At 49.6% G+C, this 20,944-nt stretch overlaps 1 protein-coding gene across 4 annotated transcripts in view; it reads right to left on the bottom strand.

Moving 5' to 3' along the window:
* PIDD1 (p53-induced death domain protein 1) overlaps nucleotides 1-13,189 on the bottom strand; it is a 35,287-nt gene extending 22,098 nt beyond the window's left edge. For 3 of the 4 annotated variants that reach the window (XM_089778688.1, XM_089778690.1, XM_089778691.1), the window contains exons 1-7: nucleotides 12,943-13,038; nucleotides 10,203-10,568; nucleotides 7,190-7,603; nucleotides 5,421-5,624; nucleotides 3,485-3,539; nucleotides 1,909-2,110; nucleotides 692-820 (exon numbers count right to left, since the gene is read on the bottom strand). In XM_089778688.1, the coding sequence (XP_089634814.1) occupies nucleotides 692-820; nucleotides 1,909-2,110; nucleotides 3,485-3,539; nucleotides 5,421-5,624; nucleotides 7,190-7,603; nucleotides 10,203-10,467 (1,269 nt within the window). In that variant the 5' untranslated portion in view covers nucleotides 10,468-10,568; nucleotides 12,943-13,038. Of the gene's footprint in view, nucleotides 1-691; nucleotides 821-1,908; nucleotides 2,111-3,484; nucleotides 3,540-5,420; nucleotides 5,625-7,189; nucleotides 7,604-10,202; nucleotides 10,569-12,942; nucleotides 13,039-13,098 lie in introns of those variants that run through there. The other variant, XM_089778689.1, reaches the window with a different exon arrangement.
* Nucleotides 13,190-20,944: the final 7,755 nt, after the last annotated feature.

Genomic DNA, 20,944 nt, shown 5'->3' with positions numbered 1-20,944 from the left:
AGCTTGTTTCCCTTCTTACAGCACTGTGACTGGTCCAGCCAGGAGCCACTCTTGTAGAAACAAAGTGCTGGCTTCTTTGGTCCCTCAAGAGACAGGTAAGTTTTGGGTTCTCTCCCCTTTCTTTTTATACTCCAGTAATCCTTTGAAAGGTATTCTTTGAAAAGGGAGCCCAAACAAAGCATCTCTCTTGCTGGGACGTAGATGCCCTGCTGTCTTCCCAACATTCAGCTAGCCGGTCTCAAAAAGCAGGAAGGCTTCCTGGTGCAGGCTCCATCCTTGTTAAGTGATCATCTGTCCCCACTTACTCTCCTGATGGCTTTGTTCACCTTGCATGTAAATGTGCCTTTGTCTTTGGACACCTCATCTGACTTTAGAATGAAGTACCATGAATTGCACACATGGCGTGCCACTTTCAAGAGCAAAAATTAAAGTGGGCAATATCAGGCGTATAGGCGATAGGGCATTTCTTCCTTATTAATACATCATCTAATTTAAAGTCCTACAATTACGAGGCCTACGAAGACCTTAATCCTACCCTGGCTGCAATCCATTTACACCATTGAACACACAGCTCAGATTCATGAAATGCATCCAAGCTAGCCCTGGAGACTGGAGAAAGTTAAAGCCTGCCACCTGCTGCAGGGCAAGTCAGGTACCCACACGTGACCAGGCGTTAACCCAGCCTGCTTACCTTTGGCTTGCCTCTCCGCTTCACGCTGGTTTGCAGGTCGCTCCAGCTCTGCCCGTCGAAGGTCCGCACGACCACCTCTCGCTTACACAGCGTCTGAGGGGAGGTGTAAGGCATCCAGATCTGCACCTCCTGGCAGGGGACGACAGGGCATTTCCATGAGACATCCACAGGGAGCATCCACAGCTCTGTCGTAGCTGTGCTCTACAGTCTGAGCATTCTTACCCGAGCAAGCAGGGGAGGCCAAAGGCAGCCTGACAGGGTGTAGCAACCCTCTGTGCCCTGTCCCCTTCCCCCAGCTCCACTACTCCCTGCCTCTGGAAACAGCTTGCAGAGTGGAAAAGACCAGTGAGCATTAAATCGCCAGGCTTCCCTAGCAAAGCACCCCAAGGGCGGCCCCAGTGGGAACCATTGAGAGTGACTAACGGGCTGGGGATCAGAAACATTCAATCAAAGCCAAAAGAAGAGGGGCTTCCTGCTGCTAGCACAGTAGCTCCTGGCTGGAGCCTGCGACGTGAGAAGAAATGCTTCCTAGGCTACAGACAAAGGAGCCACACTAGGTCAAAGCCCATTGCTGGCCACAGATTGGCAGGTGGCGCTCAGGAGGAGCCCTGCTGAATTAATTCAGGGGAAGGATCAGATACCATTTGATTTATGATTGGCCCTGAAGGGCCAGCATGTTTCTATCAATGTTGGTTGCACCTCAGAAGGGGTCTGCACTGGTTTGACAGACCCAGCCAGCCAGGGGTGCTTGGAACTGATGAGAGTGGGACTCCCCAGCTGATCCCGGGCTCCACAGCTTTGAAATGCACAAAAGCCCCTGCTGGGGACTCTTGTGCATTTCAAAGCTGGCACCCATGTGCAGCCAGAGTCAGCGGGATTTCCCACTGACCCGAGGCTGTAAGCGGAGTGCCGCATTCCTCCTTTGAAATGTACAAGAGCCCCTTTTGGGACTCTCGTACATTTCAAAGAAGGAATGTGGAAGTGCCTATCAACTAGTTGATGGAAATTCCATCGACTAGTCAACTAACTGCATTTTAACACCCTTAGTTCAGAGATCCCAGCAGTCAGTACACAGCCCTGGCAGCCCCACAACATGATCCTTTCAGGTCACAAACAGGAATTTTCTGGCCACTCCCATTTGCTCATATCATGGACCTAGCGGCTAAAGCAAACACAGAGCTCAGCCCAGCCCTGTCCTGACTCTCACATGTTCTTACCTGCTGGAATTCAACCCCATGAGGCTGCAGCTCCAGCACTTCACTCAGCAGGATGTCATGGTGCCTCAGTTTCACCCAGCGCGGGTCAGGCGAGAGCGTTTGGAAATGGATTGTTACTGAGGAGGTGGCAGCACCCGGGGGAAAGTAAAACCGGACGCCGCAGGCCAGGATGACTTTGCAGCCTCCGGGGGTCACAGTAAAGCTTGAGAAAGAGAGAGGCTGTCTGAATGACATATTGCAAGGACTTCCACTAGTGTAAGCAGTGTTGTGGTAGCCCTGTAGTAGCACTATGGGTCCCAGGATATTAGAGAGACAAGGTGGGTGAAGTCATCACTTTTATTGGACCCATTTAATCTGTAATGTATTAACCCCCCTTTTGATCCTCTGGCTACAAGGATGTTAATGGGCAAATTCATCTTGACTGGTCCCTTAGGATAAGCATTAACTACTCCCCAGACCTAAAGAAGAGATCTGCATAGCTTGAAAGCCTCTCTCTCGCTCTCTCTCTCTCTCTCACCAACAGACACTGGCCCAAGAAAAGAGATTACGTCACCCACCTGGTCTTCCAATGACATCACACTCTACTAAACTTCTTTTTTCCTGTGTCTGTCCCTGGCAGACAAACTCCCTTCATGTAATGGAGTAAACCAGGGGTGGACAATTATTTTTGACCAGGGGCCAATTCAGAAATTTTTGAAGTGGACCTGGGCTGCCCTGGAAGGGTCAGGGCCAGGACACTTCCCTGCTTCCTCACCCACAGACCCTGATTAGTCTGGGGGTGGGGGAACACATGAAGTCTTTGCCTCCTAGAGAGAGCTGCCATCTGTTCTGAACAGCTGGCAGTGCCCGTGCCCCTGGTGGTGGGAGGACACTTTGGGCGCTTTCCCCCTCCGTCCCCAGGTCAATCAGGGCCTGGGGAGAGGGAGCACATGAAGTCTCTCGCTCCCTGCCCCCGCCCTGCAAGGGAGCTCCATGCTTAGAGTCAACCACCAGCTGAGCAGCAGCTGAGCAGTTGACTTTAAGTGCTGTGCCCCTTGCAGGGCAGTAGGAGACTTCATGTGCTTCCTCCGCCCCCAGGCCAATCAGGGCTTGGGGCAGGGGGAACGCGCAAAGTCTCCTCTCGCCCTGCCAGGAGCATGCAGCATTTCCAAGCAGGAGAAGACTTTGCACATTTCCACCCGCTCCCAGGCCTCAATTGGCCTGGGGATGGGAGCACGCGAAGTCTCTCGCTCCCTGCCGTCTGGCGCGTGGGACTTAGAGTCAGGGTTGACTCTAAACACTGTGTGCTCCCTCGTTCCTAGGGCCTGATTGGCCTGGGGGAGGGGAAGCGGCAGGGCTTCCACGGGCCGGATCAACCCGCTTGGAGGGTCAGAGCCGGCTCACAGAGGCCCTTTTGCCCACTCCTAGGGTAAACTCTGGCTTGTCCATTTGGACAGGAAATAATTTTGGACAGAGACTATCCCTCTAAAGCATGTGTACAGCCTCTAGTATACTGAGACCCTAACATTGACTAGGTGCTACTGCAATACAAAATAATAAATAGTCACAACAACAACAGAGCCACTTAATGAAATACCTGTCCTCCTTGGGTCCAAGGATCACTCTTCCTAGCTCTTCTGAGCTGGATTCATCTGCAGTGAATCAGAAAAAGAGTTAACGGAGTGGGTAGCAGGCAAAGGTTCCGCTAATTTGAGGGGTGCTGGTGACCAAAAAGCATCTCTCTTGCAACACTCTTCTTACCAGGGGCTGAACCCAAATTCCACTGAAGTCAATGCAAGATTTTCCATGTCTCCCAATAGGATTTGAATTGGGTTCCAGGGGAGGATGGACAAAGGTCAGTGAACTTTGGATGTCTTTCATTTCCTGTACTTAGCAGCTGTTCTCCTAGCTGTACTGGCATCAGACTCATCCCTACCCTTGCCTGTTTATGATCTAAAAGGCAAATGCTTTTCAGGATCTTTTTGCTTGCAGCTTGAGGACTTACCCAAGAGACTGACCTTTTGCCCACTGACTCCCCCACAATCCTACCCCTACCATAACCTGCAAGATCTTTCCAACAATCAGGCTGTGCAAAGGCATCTCCAAAAATTAGAACTGACTCACCTTGGAACTCCCTCCCACAGAACTAGCACAGGCTAGAACTGAAGACACAGGCAATCTAGTGCACAACTTCTGGACAGCTGTCATCTCTCCCTTATACACCCTCTAGTACAGCCTGTTGCTAAAAGTCTGCATATGCGAACACTCACTTCCACCTAAGGATGTGAACGAATAGTCAACTATCCTATAAGCAGGAGCTTATCAGGTAGCAATATCAACTACTCGATCATTCCCCCCGCCCCCCCCCCCCCACACACACTGCATTCTTAAAGGGACAGAGAAGAGCTAGTGTGCAAAGAAGCTGGATCAATCTCTGGTTCCCCGCTGGGTCTCAGGACACTCCCCCCCACCCCACCCCACCCCGCTGCTGCTCTGCATTCTTAAAGGGACAGAGCAGCTGGTCCTGTTCTCAGCACAAACCCCCCCTACTTCCCTCCCGGCTGCCCCTCTGCATCCTCAAAGGACAGGGGAGTGGATGTGATCCACACACTGCAAATGCTGCAGACCAGAGCCCTGTGGAAAAAAGCAAACCTTTCTTGGTTTCACTGTATTTCACAAAGAAGTAGGCTTACTCGGGAACCTTGTCCTCCCCACAAAGGAAACCGAGCACTTTAACGCACTGCTGTGGAGTTTGCTTCCCTGCTTGAAAGACCCTGTAACATAAATAAGGTCTTCATCCTGCACATGCTAACCCTAGTAGTGCTTGCTACTTTACTTAGGAGTCACTGAGGTACTCTGAAGAACCAAGAAACTACACTAGAAAACAAAGATCTGACGTCTGCCCTTAATGATTTCCAATGCCTGCCCCCAAACAAATTGGAAAACCCAATGGCAGTGAAGGGGGAGCTTGTGCAGAGACCTGCGGGGCCGGCTGCTCTGTCCCTTTCAGAATGCAGAGCGGCAGCGGGAGGCTGTCCTGAGACCCAGCGTGCCCCAGAAGCAAGTGCTGTAATTGTCCTTCCTTTTCAACTGAGTAGTCGAGGGAAATTCCATCAACTCCTCGACCAGCAAATTAACCGCTACTTAACATTCCTACTTGCACCCCCAACAAGTGAGCTTCACTTTATCAGCAGCAGAGTGCTCCTGCCATGCAGCATTCACATTTACACTTGCTGCGGCAAAACTTTGTTGTTTGAGGAAAGGGGTTTAAGCTTCTGTGAGTGACAAAAGTTTTGTCAATTAAGTGCAAGTGCAGACATAGCCATTGACTGCAAACTCTTTGGGAGAGGGGCTCACTCTTCACATGTCTGTGCAGTGCGATATACAACTGCAATGATGCCTTATCAATAATTATCAGTCTTCTGCCCCTCCTGCTCATCTCCGACAGTCACGTTCACACACCTGCTTGTGATGCTTCCTAGAGCCAGGGAGCAGCTGTTTGAGATGCAGTCAGACCAAAGAAAGGCAATTACCAGATTGCAGGGGGATCTCAGGTTCTCCTAGAGGGTTGCCCCGCAGGTGCACAAAGGGAGAGCTCTGGATCTCGGGGGGGATGGAGCGTAGCCTGTTGTTCTGCAAGTCAAGCCTGGACAAGTTGGGAAGGCTGGCGAGGGATGCGGGGACTGTCACCAGAAGATTGCTGTGAAGGCGCAGCTGCTGCAGAGATCGCAAATTGGCTGCAAGTTAGAACAAGAAGAAATATTGCCTGCTTGCTAAATACATGAACAGTGACACTAATCATCACCAACAACAGATATATACATCCCCAATTCCCCTCCATAAGCACCCAAGCTCCACCCCAGCCAGCCTGCATCAGACCCCAAAACACACACAAATCATGGATATATTTAAATCACAAGAGGGATTATTTAAAGATCAGGGCTTCCGAGAATTTTCCAGTGGGGAGGGCAGTAAGTTCTTTGAGACAAGGACCCCCTTTGTTGTTGTTTGTACAGCACCGGGCACAATGGAGCTCAGGTCCATGCCTAGGGCTTTTAGGTGCTACTGCAAAATAACTACCACAGCAGAAATGTGGGCACAGTAATACAAAAATTAAAGCTACAGAAACAGCCTCATTCAGAATACGGGTTTGAGATCTCTGAGTCCAGCATGGAAACACTTTCTGGATTGGTCTGGACACAGCATAGACGTCATTTAAAACAGCAGCCCATCAACACCATTAGCCCTTAGTGCCTTGTCTCAGAGTAGTGACTGCAGAGAAGCAGGGATCCTATTGGCAGCAAGTGCCCCAGCCAGCCAGTGGCCTGGATCCGTAGCTGGTGTATGTCAGTTCAAAGGCAATGGCATAATCCTGATTTATAACAACTCAGGAGCTGGCCCAAAGCCGTCTGAATCTTCCAAGGGCCTGCTCTGCTCATTGACTAAATTGATGGGACTCTGCCTAGACCGCTGGTTTCAAACTTGGGTTGCAGGCTGGGTAAGCTGCTGGTGGGCCCGCAACGCTTTGTTTATTCCAGTTCCGTTGCTATGGAGCCTCGCAGTTCCCATTGGCTGCCGTTCACCATTCCCAGCCAATGGAAGCTCCGTGGCTACAGACACTTGAACAAACAAAGTGTCGTGGGCCCACCAGTGGCTTACCCAAGCAGGCCTACGACTGGAGTTTGAAAACAGGTGATTTAGACAATACCCTGCTCCTAGCAAGTTGTATAAGAGTTACCACCCGATCCACACTCTGCATGGGGGTGACGAAGTAAAGGGGGCAGTGACAGATACCGAATCCCATTTAAAGGCTAGGTTTTACATGCCTCCCTGTTCAAAGGCCCCCTAAACCCCACCCAATCCATATCAGGCGTAGGGATGCTAGTGAGTAGTCGACTACTCACTTCCCCCCATTCTTGCTGTCTCTGTATGAGAGGCAGCAGGGGGGAGGGAGGGAACAGGAGATAGTGATGGGGGGTGTCACCTGTCCCCCTCTCTGCCACCTGCCTCTATCAGCGGGGCCTCCCTGCGGACAGGGGCTGCTGCTGAGTCCTGGCTCAAGCCAGCTCCAGAAGCTACCCCCACTGTGGCTCTGCAGACTATCGATTAATCGTGTAGTTGATACAAATTGTATCAACTACACAATTAGATAACTGCAATTTAACGTCCTGAGCCAGGAGCTAGAATCATAGAATACTAGAACTGGAAGGCATTTCGAGAGATCATCTAGGCCAGTCACCTGCCCTCATGGCTGGACCAAGCTAGGGACATTGATTCCCTCTCTTCCAGGTGCACCTCTTACCGAGTGAGTCAGGGATGCCCATCAATTGATTCCCTGAGAGATCCAGCTCCATGCAGTTACCCAGCCTCCCGATCTCGTCAGGAAGTGATTGTAAGGTGTTCTCAGACAGGTCCAGTCTTTGCAGCGCTGCCAGTTCCCCGATACTCCGTGGCAGATCCCTGAGCTGATTTTTCATGGCAGAGAAGAAAATCAGCTTAGTGAGCCGGCCAAAGTCTTCGGGCAGCCCCACCAGGCTGTTGTGGCACACCAAGAGCTCACGGAGGCTGGTAAGGTCAGTGATGCAACTGGGCAACCTAGAGAAGCTATTAAAGCTGAGATCCAGATGAGCGAGACATCGTAGACTCCCAAAATCTTCTGGTAAGGTTGTCAGGGAACCTTGCAGACAAGCACCAAATTCATCCTTGGCATGACCTCCTGGGGGCATGGAAAAACAGAGAGAGAAGAGTCCACATTCCATGGATTCTGCTAAGCTAGCCTCAAACACGCATGTACAACCCTCTCGGACATCGACAGCATGGCAAACTGGAAGTTCAGACGAGGGATTTTAAAAAGCTCTCTTTTTTTTGGTAAACGTGTAACCACTGAAATTTTCTCCCCTCTCCCCCTTCCCCCAGCAGCAGTGAGAGGAGAGAGATGTCTGTGAGAGCCGGTGCACATAGGGAGCCGGCTTTTAAGCCTGCTCCCCACAAGCACCAACTCCAGCAGAGCCACCTTCTCCCCTCCCCACTCCCGCTGCTGCCAGGGAGGGAGCAGGAAAACTGGGTGTCCAAGAGCACTGGCTCCTGTCTGCTCCCCGCCACACAATACAGAGGCAGCAGTGGAGAGGTGTAACTGTGAAGGTTAACCAATGAGCCAAGCTGATCAGTTAACTGTTTAACCATGTATCCCAACACATCCCTGGTTCAGACACCACTAGCAGGAGGCTGGAGGACTGGTGCATGCACGCAGATTATTCAAGCATGGTGTACAGCAAAGCTCAACGTGTGCACCAAAGTGGGGCTCAGGAGATCTCGGTTCTAATCCCAGCTCTGTCGCTGGGGGTGTGTCTAGACTACATGCCTCCTTCGACGGAGGCATGTAGATTAGCCAGATCGGAAGAGGGAAATGAAGCCGCGATTAAAATAATCGCGGCATCATTTAAATTTAAATGGCTGCCCCGATCTGCCGATCAGCTGTTTGTCGGCAGATCGGGGGAGTCTGGACGCGATGCCCCGACAAAGAAGCCTTTCTTCATCGGCACAGGTAAGCCTGGTTTCACGAGGCTTACCTGTGTCGATGAAGAAAGGCTTCTTTGTCGGGGCATCGCGTCCAGACTCCCCCGATCTGCCGACAAACAGCTGATCGGCAGATCGGGGCAGCCATTTAAATTTAAATGAAGCCGCGATTATTTTAATCGCGGCTTCATTTCCCTCTTCCGATCTGGCTAATCTACATGCCTCCGTCGAAGGAGGCATGTAGTCTAGACACACCCTGGGTGACTTAACCGCACTGGCTACGTCTACACTGGCCCCTTTTCCGAAAGGGGCATGCTAATTTGACAGGTCGTAATAGGGAAATCCGCAGGGGATTTAAATATCCCCCGCGGCATTTAAATAAAAATGTCTGCCACTTTTTTCCGGCTTTTAGAAAAACACTGGCCCCGATCCTCCGGAAAAAAGCCCTTTTCCGGAGGATCTCTTATTCCTGGCAGGGGGACGGGGAGCAAAGCAGAGCACAGCCGCGGAGCATGCGGGCGGCGGACAGCAGACCAGGGGGACGGGGAGCAAAGCAGAGCAAAGCCCCGGAGCACGCGGGCAGCGGACAGCCCAGACGCATCTGGGCTGCCCGCGTGTTCCGCCGCTTTGCTCCCCGTCCCCCTGGTCTGCAGACCAGGGGGATGGGGAGCAAAGCAGAGCAAAGCCGCGGAGCCCGAGGGCAGCAGGACAGCCACGGCGCGTCTGGGCTGTCCCGCTGCCCCCGTGCTCCGCGGCTTTGCTCCGGGCGCCTGTGGTACAGCAGCTGGGGCGCTGCCGGTTGGTCCCGTAGCGCCGCTCTGGGCACTACGGGACCAACCCGGCAGCACCCCAGCTGCTCTGCCACTGTAGTCAGCCACTGTAGTCAGCCACTGGTCAGTTTCAGCAGCGGCTGAATCAGGACGCCTGGGGCAGAGCAGCTTGGGTGCTGCTGGGTTGGTCCAGCGGCGGCGCTACTGGACCAACCCAGCAGCACCCCAGCTGCTCTGCCCCAGGCGTCCCCAAGTCAGCCGCTGCTGAAACTGACCAGTGGCTGACTACAGGAAGCCCCTGCCCGGGGCTTCCTGGAATCAGCTGCTGATCAGTTTCAGCAGCGGCTGACTTGGGGATGCCTGGGGTTCTTAAGTTGAATCTGTATGTAAGTCGGAACTGGCATCCAGATTCAGCCGCTGCTGAAACTGATCAGTTTCAGCAGCGGCTGAATCTGGACGCCAGTTCCGACTTACATACAGATTCAACTTAAGAACAAACCTATAGTCCCTATCTTGTACGTAACCCGGGGACTGCCTGTATTTATGTGTATATTATTCATTATCATGCCATGGCTCCAAGTCATAGGCAGACCCCCAATTCCCAGTACTTATTGTGCTCCTGATAAATTAGCCTCCTTTCCTGGTCATTCTTGAATCAGGCTGCAGGTGACAGGACGAGGAGCTGTCCAGAAAATAACAGCAGGATGAAATAAAGCCAAAGGAATTCATTACATCTCATAAAGGAAGGTAGGGAATAAACACCAACTCTCTAAATCAGACTCTCTACAACTCAAATCAAGTGACTTTCAGATAACAGGCTGTACCTGTCAGACAGAAACAAGTCCCCAGCCACTACAGAAACAAAGGACGGTAATGATGGACCTTAAGCTGTATCTTGCTGGATGAGCACGCTGATCCCCCACAAGGCAAATGGACCCAAAGCCACTGCAAGGGGCTCCAGTGCACAATGGAAACCATACAGTCCATTCATCCTGGACCAAGAAGCAGAGATGCCTCTCTGTGTCTTACCTTTCAGCACCAAGGACCGCAGGCTCTCCAGTACAGGAAGGCTGCCCAGTGTGGAGTTTATGAGGGCATCATTGCAGTTCAGCCGTAGAAATTCCACCCGGACCACGTCTTCCCTTCGTTTCTCAAACAGCTCGAGGAACTGGCGACAGCCGTCAGGGTACACATCTAGGTTCAGCCTGTTGCCTGCCAGGCGGCAGCCCTTGACTGCCACAGTCACCAGACTGCCCTCCCCCAAAGCCTCCCCAACTGCCGGCAGCTCTGCCATCGTCTGCTGTTAGTCCACTGGGGCTGGAGCATGTTTTGACTTGCCAGGCAGGCAGGCACTCGCAGTGCCACAAGGCAGCCGTGAAGAAGAGAAAGGAGGCGCTGAAAGGGGACAAGAGCACACAGTGAACCCCTCCTGCCTCTGCACAGCCTGGCTGGAAGAAGTTTGTAAACAGCACTTTCCAAGAGCTGCAAGATGCATGGGGATTGTACATATGTCGCTATTGATTGTATGGGCAATTGGCATAGATTTTAAGGCCAGAAGGAACCATTATGTTCATCTAGTATGAGCTTCTGCACATCGCAGGCCACAGAATCTTCCCCCATCCACTCCTGTAACCGACCCCTTCATTGAAACACTTCGGCTATGTCTAGACTGGCCAGTTTTTCTGGAAAATCAGCCGCTTTTCCGGAAAAACTTGCCAGCTGTCTACACTGGCCACTTGAATTTACGCAAAAGCACGGACTTCCTACTGTCTGAAATCAGTGCTTCTTGCGGAAATACTATGCTGCTCCCGTTCGGGCAAAAGTCCCTTTTGCGCAAAGCTTTTGCGCAAAATGTCCAGCGTAGACAGCTCAGATTTGTTTTCCGCAAAAAAGCCCCGATCGCGAAAATGGTGATCGGGGCTCTTTTGAGGAAAAGAGCGTCTAGATTGGCATGGATGCTTTTTGCTTTTGCGGAAAAGCGTCCGTGCCAATCTAGACGCTCTGTTCCGAAAATGCTTTTAACGGAAAACTTTTCCGTTAAAAGCATTTTCGGAAAATCATGCCAATCAAGATGCAGCCTTCAAGTTACAGAAAATCCACCATTTACAGTTGGTTAAACCTTCAAGTGACTCTTACCCTTTGCTGCAGAGAAAGGTAAAACCTTCCCAGGATCTCTGCCAATCTGATCTGGGGGAGAATTCCCTCCTGACCCGACCCCTACAGGCAGGCCTGAGTGGGTCTTGGCCCACCCACTTAGCATCCAGGCCCACTCAAATCAGGGCCAAAGCCCCCTGAATTCACAAGCTGAGACTCCTGACCCCTGCTGACTGTCCATCAGCCTGGCTGCATCACTCTCCTGCCAGCGCAACATGCTTCTGCCCCCAGAGCCATCTGTAGGTGGGCACGGGCCCTGAGGCAACCTCCCCCACCCTATGCGGGGCCCAGGGCAACCCCCTGCCCACCCACTTTTCCTGTCCAAGTTAGTCTGGGCTCACCAGTCAATTCTAACGGTTACATGCACACCACCCCCTTGCTACAGTCCCTGGCTACTTCTACACTGGCATGATTTTCCGAAAATGCTTTTAACGGAAAACTTTTCCATTAAAAGCATTTTCGGAAAAGCACATCTAGATTGGCAGGATATTTTCCGCAAAAGCACTTTTTGTGGAAAAGCATCCATGGCCAATCTAGACGCGCTTTTCCGCAAAAAAGCCCCGATCGCCATTTTTGCAATCAGGGCTTTTTTGCCGAAAACAGTACTGTGCTGTCTACACTGGTCCTTTTGCGCAAAAGTCTTTCAGAAAAAGACTTTTGCCCGAACGGGATCAGCATAGTATTTCCGGAAAAGCACTGACGATCTTACATGAGATTGTCAGTGCTTTTCCGGAAATTCAAGCAGCCAGGGTAGACAGCTGGCAAGTTTTTCCGGAAAAGCAGCTGATTTTCTGGAAAAACTTGCCAGTCTAGACACAGCTCCTGTGTATACAGGCTCCCATGGAACCACTTGCCCCCCCCCACGCTGCTGCTTCTGTATCCCTACTCTAGACATACTTTATAGATGCACAGGAGTCTGTGGAACAAAGGCTGAAAAACCACTAATCTACACCACTAATTTGCAGTCAGACATGGTTTTTGCTAGCCCCATTGGGCAGAAGGGGAAAGTGAGGCACAGGGAAGGAAGCAATTTCCCCAAGATTACCAATGGAACAAGCAGGAATAGAACGTGAGGCCCAGGTAAGCGCTCTACCTACTAGGCAGTGCTGCCGCCCCATGAATGGCCCCTAGCAACGTGGAGTTTAGCCCGATAAGCCCAGAGGCTGCAGCGATGGGCTGGAGGAGACACGGGGGGGGGGGTACCCCCAGCGATGCTCCCGCGAAGGCTGGCGGGACGGCGGCTGCCGGGAGGGGGAAGGCCATTCCGGAGGGAGGGAACTATCTCTGCCGGCCAGTGCCCAGCCACGCAGGGCGCAGCGGGACAGGACGTGTCCCGAGCTGCTCCGCGGCCCCAAGAAACACCAGGAGCCGACAACGGGGGGCTTGCTCGGTCTCCCCCTCCCCCGCATCCCGGCCAGGCTGCAGCCGCGGAGCCGTGGGGCGGGGCAGAGCCCAGCCCGGGCCGCTCGGGGTAGCAGATTGGGCCCCGCTTCCGCCCCGCGAACTTGGTCAAAGTTGGGAGGCGGCGCCACCGGCCCCCGCCCCGGGTGCAGCCCGCAGGGTCCCCCGGCCCCGCCACAGCCCCACGTGGCCGCAGGGGCCGCTCGGCGCTTACCCAGGCTAGATCAGACGGGGCAGGCGCAGGGCTCCCCCGCCCGGCGGGCCGGGACTGCACCCAGCAGCGCCGCCCCGAGCCCGCCCCGCTCTTAAAGGGACAGCCCCCGGTGGGCGGCAGGGGTGAAGGCTGTAGCCAAGCGGGCTAGGCTGGTACCTGAGCGCCAGGCGGCTGCCTGCAGCAGGGAAGCGGGCAACCAGCAGCTTTGCCTGGCCACGTGCGCCGACCCGCTGGAGCACTACGGAGAGTTATATAATGCAATGGAGCTGTCACTACTGTCAAAAAGGGGTGTGCAGATCCTTGCCAAACACGTAGTATAAGGAGTCCCGTGACACCTTGAAGATTAACAGGTTTATGCGGTCGTAAGATATCGTGGGTAAAAACTACTTTGTCAAAGGCGAGCATCTTTCAACATTCGTGTTTTAATACAAGGAACTCCTAAGCTACTTAAGCAACTCAGTAAAGCATGTCCAGGATATCGCAGTAATTGCCATACCTGTACCTGGAAGCATACAAGGGACGATACAGATACATAATGACTTATGAGCTACAGTCATAAACCATCTCCCTGCACCTGCATGTGCAACAACTATTATTATTGTTATCCCTTCTGTGGCCCAAGCAGTTAGCCAGTAATAGGGGGTATTGCTGACAGACATTCATGATAGAAGTCAGGTATTTCATGGGTGCAACCCTGTTTATTTTTACAAAGATCCTAGACAAAGTTCTGTTTTCCGAAAGAATAGAAACAAGTCACAGCAGGCAATCTCTCTGCTCAGAAAGAAATCTGACTTTGCAATAAGTTTGAACTAGAAGAAGCTCTGTCTCAGCCACTCCCCAGTGCCACACTCATTACTACCTCTCTGTAGTGTCTCAGCTTTCTGGCTCTCAATATATAGGCCCATACTGCTACACTCAATTAATCCCCTTCTAGCTCCTTTATTTGCAGTTGATCCCTGGGAAACTCAGGTCACATGGTTTAATTCTGCTCAGGTTTTCCAGTGCAGCCTACTACCTTGGTCAGTGATTGTTCCCAGTGATATTACATGAAGGGGCCTAACTGCTTCTTCCATCATTAGCACACTCATCAACTTTAACCATGTCTGTGATTATTGGCAGCCACTAATCCCTTCCAGCATAACACTGTTCTCTTGATTGCAGTAGTGTCCAAAAGACCCTAGCAGGATCAGGGCTCCATTGTGCTAGAATAGATGATGTACCAACACACAAGAAAACATGGTCCCTATTCCAAATTAATTTAGCTTCTGAATCTATTTCCAGAATGCCATCTGAGTGTATGTGTACAAGATACATGGACTGGAAAGCCATCTGAATGCCATCCTAATGTCTTTGTATAAAAATGATGTGACCAATCAGAGAGAGTTAAACTCTACTTCTGCCCAGAGGAGGGACAGGTGCAACGGGAACAAGAACCCAGCTATGAGTGTGAGGGGCTAAGGATGGGATTGATCTTAGGTGAAGAGGATTGGTCATTCAGGGAGTATAAAAAGGAAAGGGAGGGCAGGGGAGAAAGTTGTTTAGAGGGTTATTATGTGTAGGGAGTATATTTTCCTTGGCAATAAGGGACTAATCTAAGAAGGAAGGAAGTTAGATCAAAACTGCATATTTGAGGATGAGAGCTTTGAGAATGTTTTGTGTTTTTACCTGTGGCTCTGAAAAATTATTTGTTTTGTGTTTGGTATGAATGGATTGTGTTCCTATGTTCAATGACTGCTGTCTGGAGAGGCTTCCCACCTTCCCGCATTGACTTAAGTGTGGTTCTGTGTGGAGTTCTATAAATAGAGCTCATATCAGCATTATTGGAATCTGGTTTGGTTTTTATAGATGGCTTTCCTAGTTTGTGGATTATGATAGTAGGGTAAGAAGTCAGGTTTATATTTCCCAGGGCTATCTGGTTGTACCTGTAACAGACCAGTGGTATGTCTGTGACTGTCTGGATATGCTTCTAATACACAAGCTGTATGGGTTTGTGCCTTCTAACTGCACTTCAATTTATTTGACATAAAGTTTAACCCTCTAGATGCAAGTGGTCTATTTATGTATAGGCATCCTTTAGTATTTGCGTGTCAAAATACTCCTTCTCTACATCTTGTTTATGTATGCAGAGTCTGATACCCCTATGGTGTCAATAGTGCCTTGATACTAGAGCAGCAGTAACAAACCAGTAGTGATTGGTGCAGAAAGGGCCCTGAGAGGAGAATGTAAGGGAGCACCCCATTGAGCAATCACATTTTGGTGAGGGGCAGAGGTGGGTAATGCACTGCCTGGGTGCTACCCCGAGTCAGCTATTTAGCAAACAGTAATGGTAGAAGGCTAGTAGAGCTATTTTCCTGTCTCCAATTTTTTCCACAAAACTTTGTTCCTCTAGTTGTGCATTGCCATAGAAGGAAAGAGGCTCCTACTTCTATCAGCCAGTATGTAAGGTCTTGTTACTTCCCTGTTTATTTTTGTTGTTGATGTCTTAGGGAAGTCTGTGAAAGGCAGGTGTACTCTGAAATGTACCTCTGTAAAATGGGTACCTTCTTAATCCACAGATGTTGTAGTTTGCCAGATCTTGTTTCGGGGTTCAGAATTAATGTTAATTCTTCATATCCCACTTGGGTGAGAGCAAGAGCTGGCTTCTACCTTGGCTTATGCATAATTGACAGAACTGTTAATTAAATTCAAAAAACTGTCAACTCTCCTGTCCCAAGTGTCTCCATAGCCCAATTTGAAGATAGTGGCATTGCACAAATGTAAGTGTCTGACAAGGAAGCTTTATATTTGATTGCTGTTTGGTTTGTAGGGGTAGCAATCACAAACAGCACCTTTTAATTATAAAATGAGCAAACTTCCTCTGGAAATCCTTGTGAATAGAGCTGGCTGAAAATGTAGAATATAATAATGAAAGCGTTTTTTTTTCCCTTTCCAAGTTTTTAACAATTTTTTTCTGAGAAACTTTAAAATGGAAATTTGTCAAAAATTGTTTCACTTCAGTAGGTTAAACATTCGACCATAATGTACATATCTTTCATTAAAAATGCTAGGCACCAAACAGGTCACAAACCAATCTGACCAGTTTTAAATGCAAGAATAAATCCAACAATGCAGTTTTTATAGCTTTAGAGTAGAACTGCTCATGGGCTTATTTTCAGGTTGTCAAAGAACGAAGATGTGCTAATCAAATTACATTTTTCTATTTCACTTCCTTATGTTTAAAGTAGAAGTCTGCTCTGACAACTGAATATTTTCTGTGTAAGTAAGCATTATGGGAGTTTCAAGTTTATTCCTGACATTAGAATGGAGCAAAGTAACGCTTTTGGCTAACTTTGGTCAAGCTTCTGAACTGGAAGAACAATAGGCCAGTGGAACAAACTGCCTAGGGAAGTTGTGGAATCTCCTTCACTGGAGGTTTTCAAAAGACTGGATAGCCATCTGTCTTGGATGGTTTAGACACAACAAATCTGCATCTTGGCAGGGGTTGGACTAGACCCTTGCGATCCCTTCCAACCCTACAGTTTTAACAAAATAACATACACAATAAAACTTTATAATTTGCGATGTTTTTCCTGAAGCTTTGCTTCGGTCACATAGTTCATTGTCTGAGCTGCTTATGTGAAGTACCTTGTTCCAATACTATAAATTGGAAGTGTTTATAATTACATATCAGTTCTACTTGTCTCCATCCCAGGATTTGTATAGCATGAGCAATATAAGTTTCCCTGGAACACTTCAGCTAGTGTTTTACCCTTAACTGGGGCTTTTCGGTTTTCTAACTATTAATAACAGAATCTCCTTGCCTATTTTAGTCAAGTTTTCTGCCAAGATTGCCAACCAGAATGATGAGCCATGTGTTTTGTTATGTGGATTCTTGTCTTCTAGAAAACTGTCCAGGGAAAAAAAAACTTGCCAGGTTCCTTGCACACTTCCGTCAGGTGGTGATAATCTTTGTTACTGCTAATTCAAGATGGATTTGAAGCAGAGAACTAATCCTCCTTATCCTGTCAACAGTACCTTGAGCCCTTCAGTCTTCAGAAAGTAAGTACTGGATGGGTTTGATTCTTCTCTCACTTGCTACGGCTTCATCATGACTGGAAGTGCTCTGGATTTATGATCATGAAAACATGATTGGAAATCAAATTAATGACTTGAATACTGGGATGGAAAGCATGCTTATATGCAGATGATACCAAGCTGGGTGAGACTGTTAGCACTTGAGGGGCAGCCTTTGAATTGACAATTACTTTACTTAATTTCATTTTATTGATTTTTAAATTTGTCAAAGACAAGTGAAAAATACTACACTTAAAGAAAAATCAAATGCACAAATTAAAATTACCAGCTAGGCAGCAGTACTGCTGAAAAGGATGTAGGTATTACAGTGGCTCTCACGTGGAATGATTCAACAGTGTGATACAGTTGTGAAAAATGCTAATATCATTCTGCAGTGTATTAGCAGGAGCATTATACATAAGACACAAGACACGAATTGTCCCAGTTGACTCAGCACCAAGCCCTCATCGGGAGTACTGTGTCCTGCTATGGGTGCCACACTTTTAATAAAGATGGTGAGAGTCCAAGAGACCTACAAAACTGGTAAATGTTTAGTACATCTGACATATGAGGAAAAGCATAAATAACACTAGGCATATTTAGCCTTAAGAATACAAGGTGGAACAGATAAATCTTCAGCTATGTTAGTGATTGTTTATAAAGTGTATTGTGATCAATTATTTTCCATGTCCACAAAGGTAGGAAAAGAACTAATTATCTAAATTTTTGGTGTGGATTAAGCCTAAACTAGGAAACACTTGGTAACTATCTGGGTAGCTAAACACCAAAGCAGGCTTTCAGTGGAGACTGTGGAATGCTTGTCATTAGATGTTTTTAAAAATAGGTTAGACCAATACATTTAGACATCCCGGCAGGCATTAGGTGCTGCCTCAGCACAGGAGGCAGAATTGATTACTTTTCCCTTTCAGCTAGTTTCTGTTAAATAAATTAGGCTGTGTATTTACCAGTGAGAGAATGAGCCGTCAGACTAAGCTATTGAAAGAAAAATCAAACTAGAACTGAAAAGCAATTTTCCTTATGTAGAGGGGAATGAGAAATGTAGATGGACAACTTCTAGTTTAATATTTATGCCATAAATCAGGGATGGGGAACCTCAGGCTTAGAAGCATGATGTAGTCCTCAGCTTGCCTAGATCTGGCCCCTGAAGCTCAGCCTCCCTCCCCCCCCATCCCTGCATTGCAAACACTGTGCTGGCACTCTAGCCCTCCACTACTCCACTGTGGGGTTGGAGCACACAAAATCTACCAGGCTGGGGCCCACTAGGCTCTGGAGTGGGAGAGGAATAGGGGGAGTCTTTCTCTTTCTCAGTTCGGGGGCCATGTCAGTGAGATTTTTATTTATTCATTCAGTTATTGCTTCTCACTTAAGTGTGGCCCCCTGAATGATTTTTCTGTGAGTCAGTGGCCCAACTCAAAAAAGGTTCTTTACCCGTACCTTGAAAGAAAGGAGGGACCCTTGTTTTTTTGTGGGAAGAACTCTTTGAAAGGGTGTTACCAGGGATGAATTAGTGTTAGTTGATTACTTCATTCTCACAAGCTGCTGGCTTTTGCCACTAGTGGAAGACAGGATACTGGACTAGAGGGACCATGGGTATGACCCAGGAAGACTATTCTTATGTCCTAACTTCTCACTGGTTAGGTCATGTATAAATTGGACAGATGTCTGTGTAGTGGATATCAATCACAACTATGGTATCTGTTTTAATCATAGAATAATAGGACTGGAAGGGACCTCGAGAGGTCATCGAGTCCAGCCCCCCACCCTCAAGGCAGGACCAAGCTCCGTCTACACCATCCCTGACAGATGTCTGTCTAACCTGTTCTTAAATATCTCCAGAGAGGGAGATTCCACCACCTCCCTTGGCAATTTATTCCAATATTTGACCACCCTGACAGTTAGGAATTTTTTTCCTAATGTCCAATCTAAACCTCCCCTGCTGCACTTTAAGCCCATTACTCCTTGTCCTGTCCTCAGTAACCAAGAGGAACAAATTTTCTCCTTCCTCCTTGTGACACCCTTTTAGATATTTGAAAACCGCTATCATGTCCCCCCTTAATCTTCTTTTTTCCAAACTAAACAAGCCCAGTTCAAACCGAAACAAAGAAGTCATTGAGCATCTCTGCCATTTCCAAGTTTCCTGTTACTGCTTCTCCCTCCTCACTAAGCAGTGGGCCTACTCTGTCCTTGGTCTTCCTCTTGCTTTTAATGTATTTATAAAAGGTCTTCTTGTTTCCCTTTATGCCTGTAGCTAGTTTGATCTCATTTTGTGCCTTTGCCTTTCTAATCTTGCCCCTGCATTCCCGTGTTGCTTGCCTATATTCATCCTTTGTTAGTTGTCCTAGTTTCCATTTTTTATGACTCCTTTTTTTATTTTGAGATCATGCAAGATCTCCTTGTTAAGCCAAGCTGGTCTTTTGCCATATTTTCTATCTTTCCTACACAGCGGAATTGTTTGCTTTTGGGCCCTTAACAATGTCCCTTTGAAATACTTCCAACTCTCCTCAGTTGTTTTTCCCTTCAGTCTTGCTTCCCATGGGACCTTACCTACAAGTTCTCTGAGCTTATTTAAAAAAAATTTTTATAATGGAGATTGCCTATCTCCTAGAACTGGAAGGGACCTTGAAAGGTCATAAAGTCCAGTCCCCTGCCTTCACAGCAGGACCAAGTACTGCCCCTGGCAAATTTTTGCCCCAAATCCTTAAATGGCCTCCGCAAGGATTGAACTCACAACCCTGGGTTTAGCACTGAGCTATCCCTTTTCTGATCCTTCTGAGTGGGGATGGCAAATAAAAACAAGTCTTTTCCACAGGGACCACCCCAACTGTCCTATGGACAGTCTTCTATATTGATATTAGCCCATGAGGCCCAGGGTGGCCTGTAGGATTACTTAGGGAGCCTGGGGCAGGGCATCAGCAGGGGTCACACATCCTCCCCAGGGGACCTGCAGGAAGCTGGGTGAGCCAGCAGCCCGCTCTGGTCAGCTACTATCTCCCAATCTGGTTGCTCTCCTTTCCATGGGTCCCACTGCTACAGTGAGTGTATGAGAAGGGGGAAGTGCTGACCCCAGTTGCTGTCCTGTGATAGACCCCCTCCCCCCCGCCCAGTAATCCACCAGCTCGTGTGGGTCTCGGGAGGGTGCTTCAGGAAAGGAATGTAATGGTCCTGGAGGAGAGCGGGGTGGGGGGGAAGAGGTGGAACAGGGATGAAGCAGGGGTGGGGCTTGGAGAAGGGGAGGAGCAGATGTGGGAGGGGAGACTGTGGCAGGAGGGGGTTGCCCAGACCCCATGCCCCCCTAGGAATGGCCCTGGACTCTTCTAAGATCTCCTGTGGGTGGTGCTTGTCGCAATTCTCAGCCAAGGAGGTGGCCCACATCTGCCTGGGCTGGCCCTGGCTCTCTGTGCTGGGCTGACGGCTGTGGAGAGACTATGGCCAGGGGACCAGGTGCACCATCCAGCTCCTGACTCTGAGCCCTCAGTGGGTTGACCTGCTGCAGGGCAGCCGGGGAGGAGTAACAGCCCCCAGCTCTAGCCTCTCTGCAGCCCCACTACGCCACAGCGGGTCAGGGTGTGCGGGCAAGGGGCTCCAGGGGGTCTGGCACCAGGATGCTGTCCCCACCCCCCAAGACAGGCTGGGAGGCCTTGGTGCCCCACAGGGGGGGTAAGAATGGCCCAGCCTGCCTGCACTTCCCCCGCTCCCAGCACTGGGGGAGCTGCTGCAGGCTGGCGCACGAGAGGGCGACCCCTGCCTGCCTATGGGGGGGTGGAGTGAGGGCACCTGGCTTCAGCAGTTACTGAGCATGCGCACTACACGCCACGCTGTAAAGCCGGCAGGGGCGGCCCTGCTCGCGTCCCTTCCCTAGCTGTGGCCCGCGCCTAGGCCTGTTTGCTGTCGCCTCTAGTGTCATGGCAGCCACTACCTGGCTTTTCAT

This window comes from Pelodiscus sinensis, chromosome 5 (genome assembly GCF_052426305.1).
Source record: "Pelodiscus sinensis isolate ZL-2025 chromosome 5, ASM5242630v1, whole genome shotgun sequence".
Classification (NCBI taxonomy): Eukaryota; Metazoa; Chordata; order Testudines; family Trionychidae; genus Pelodiscus; species Pelodiscus sinensis.
The sequence above is the reverse complement of the archived record's forward strand: the minus strand, read 5'-3'. Positions and strand labels throughout refer to the sequence as shown.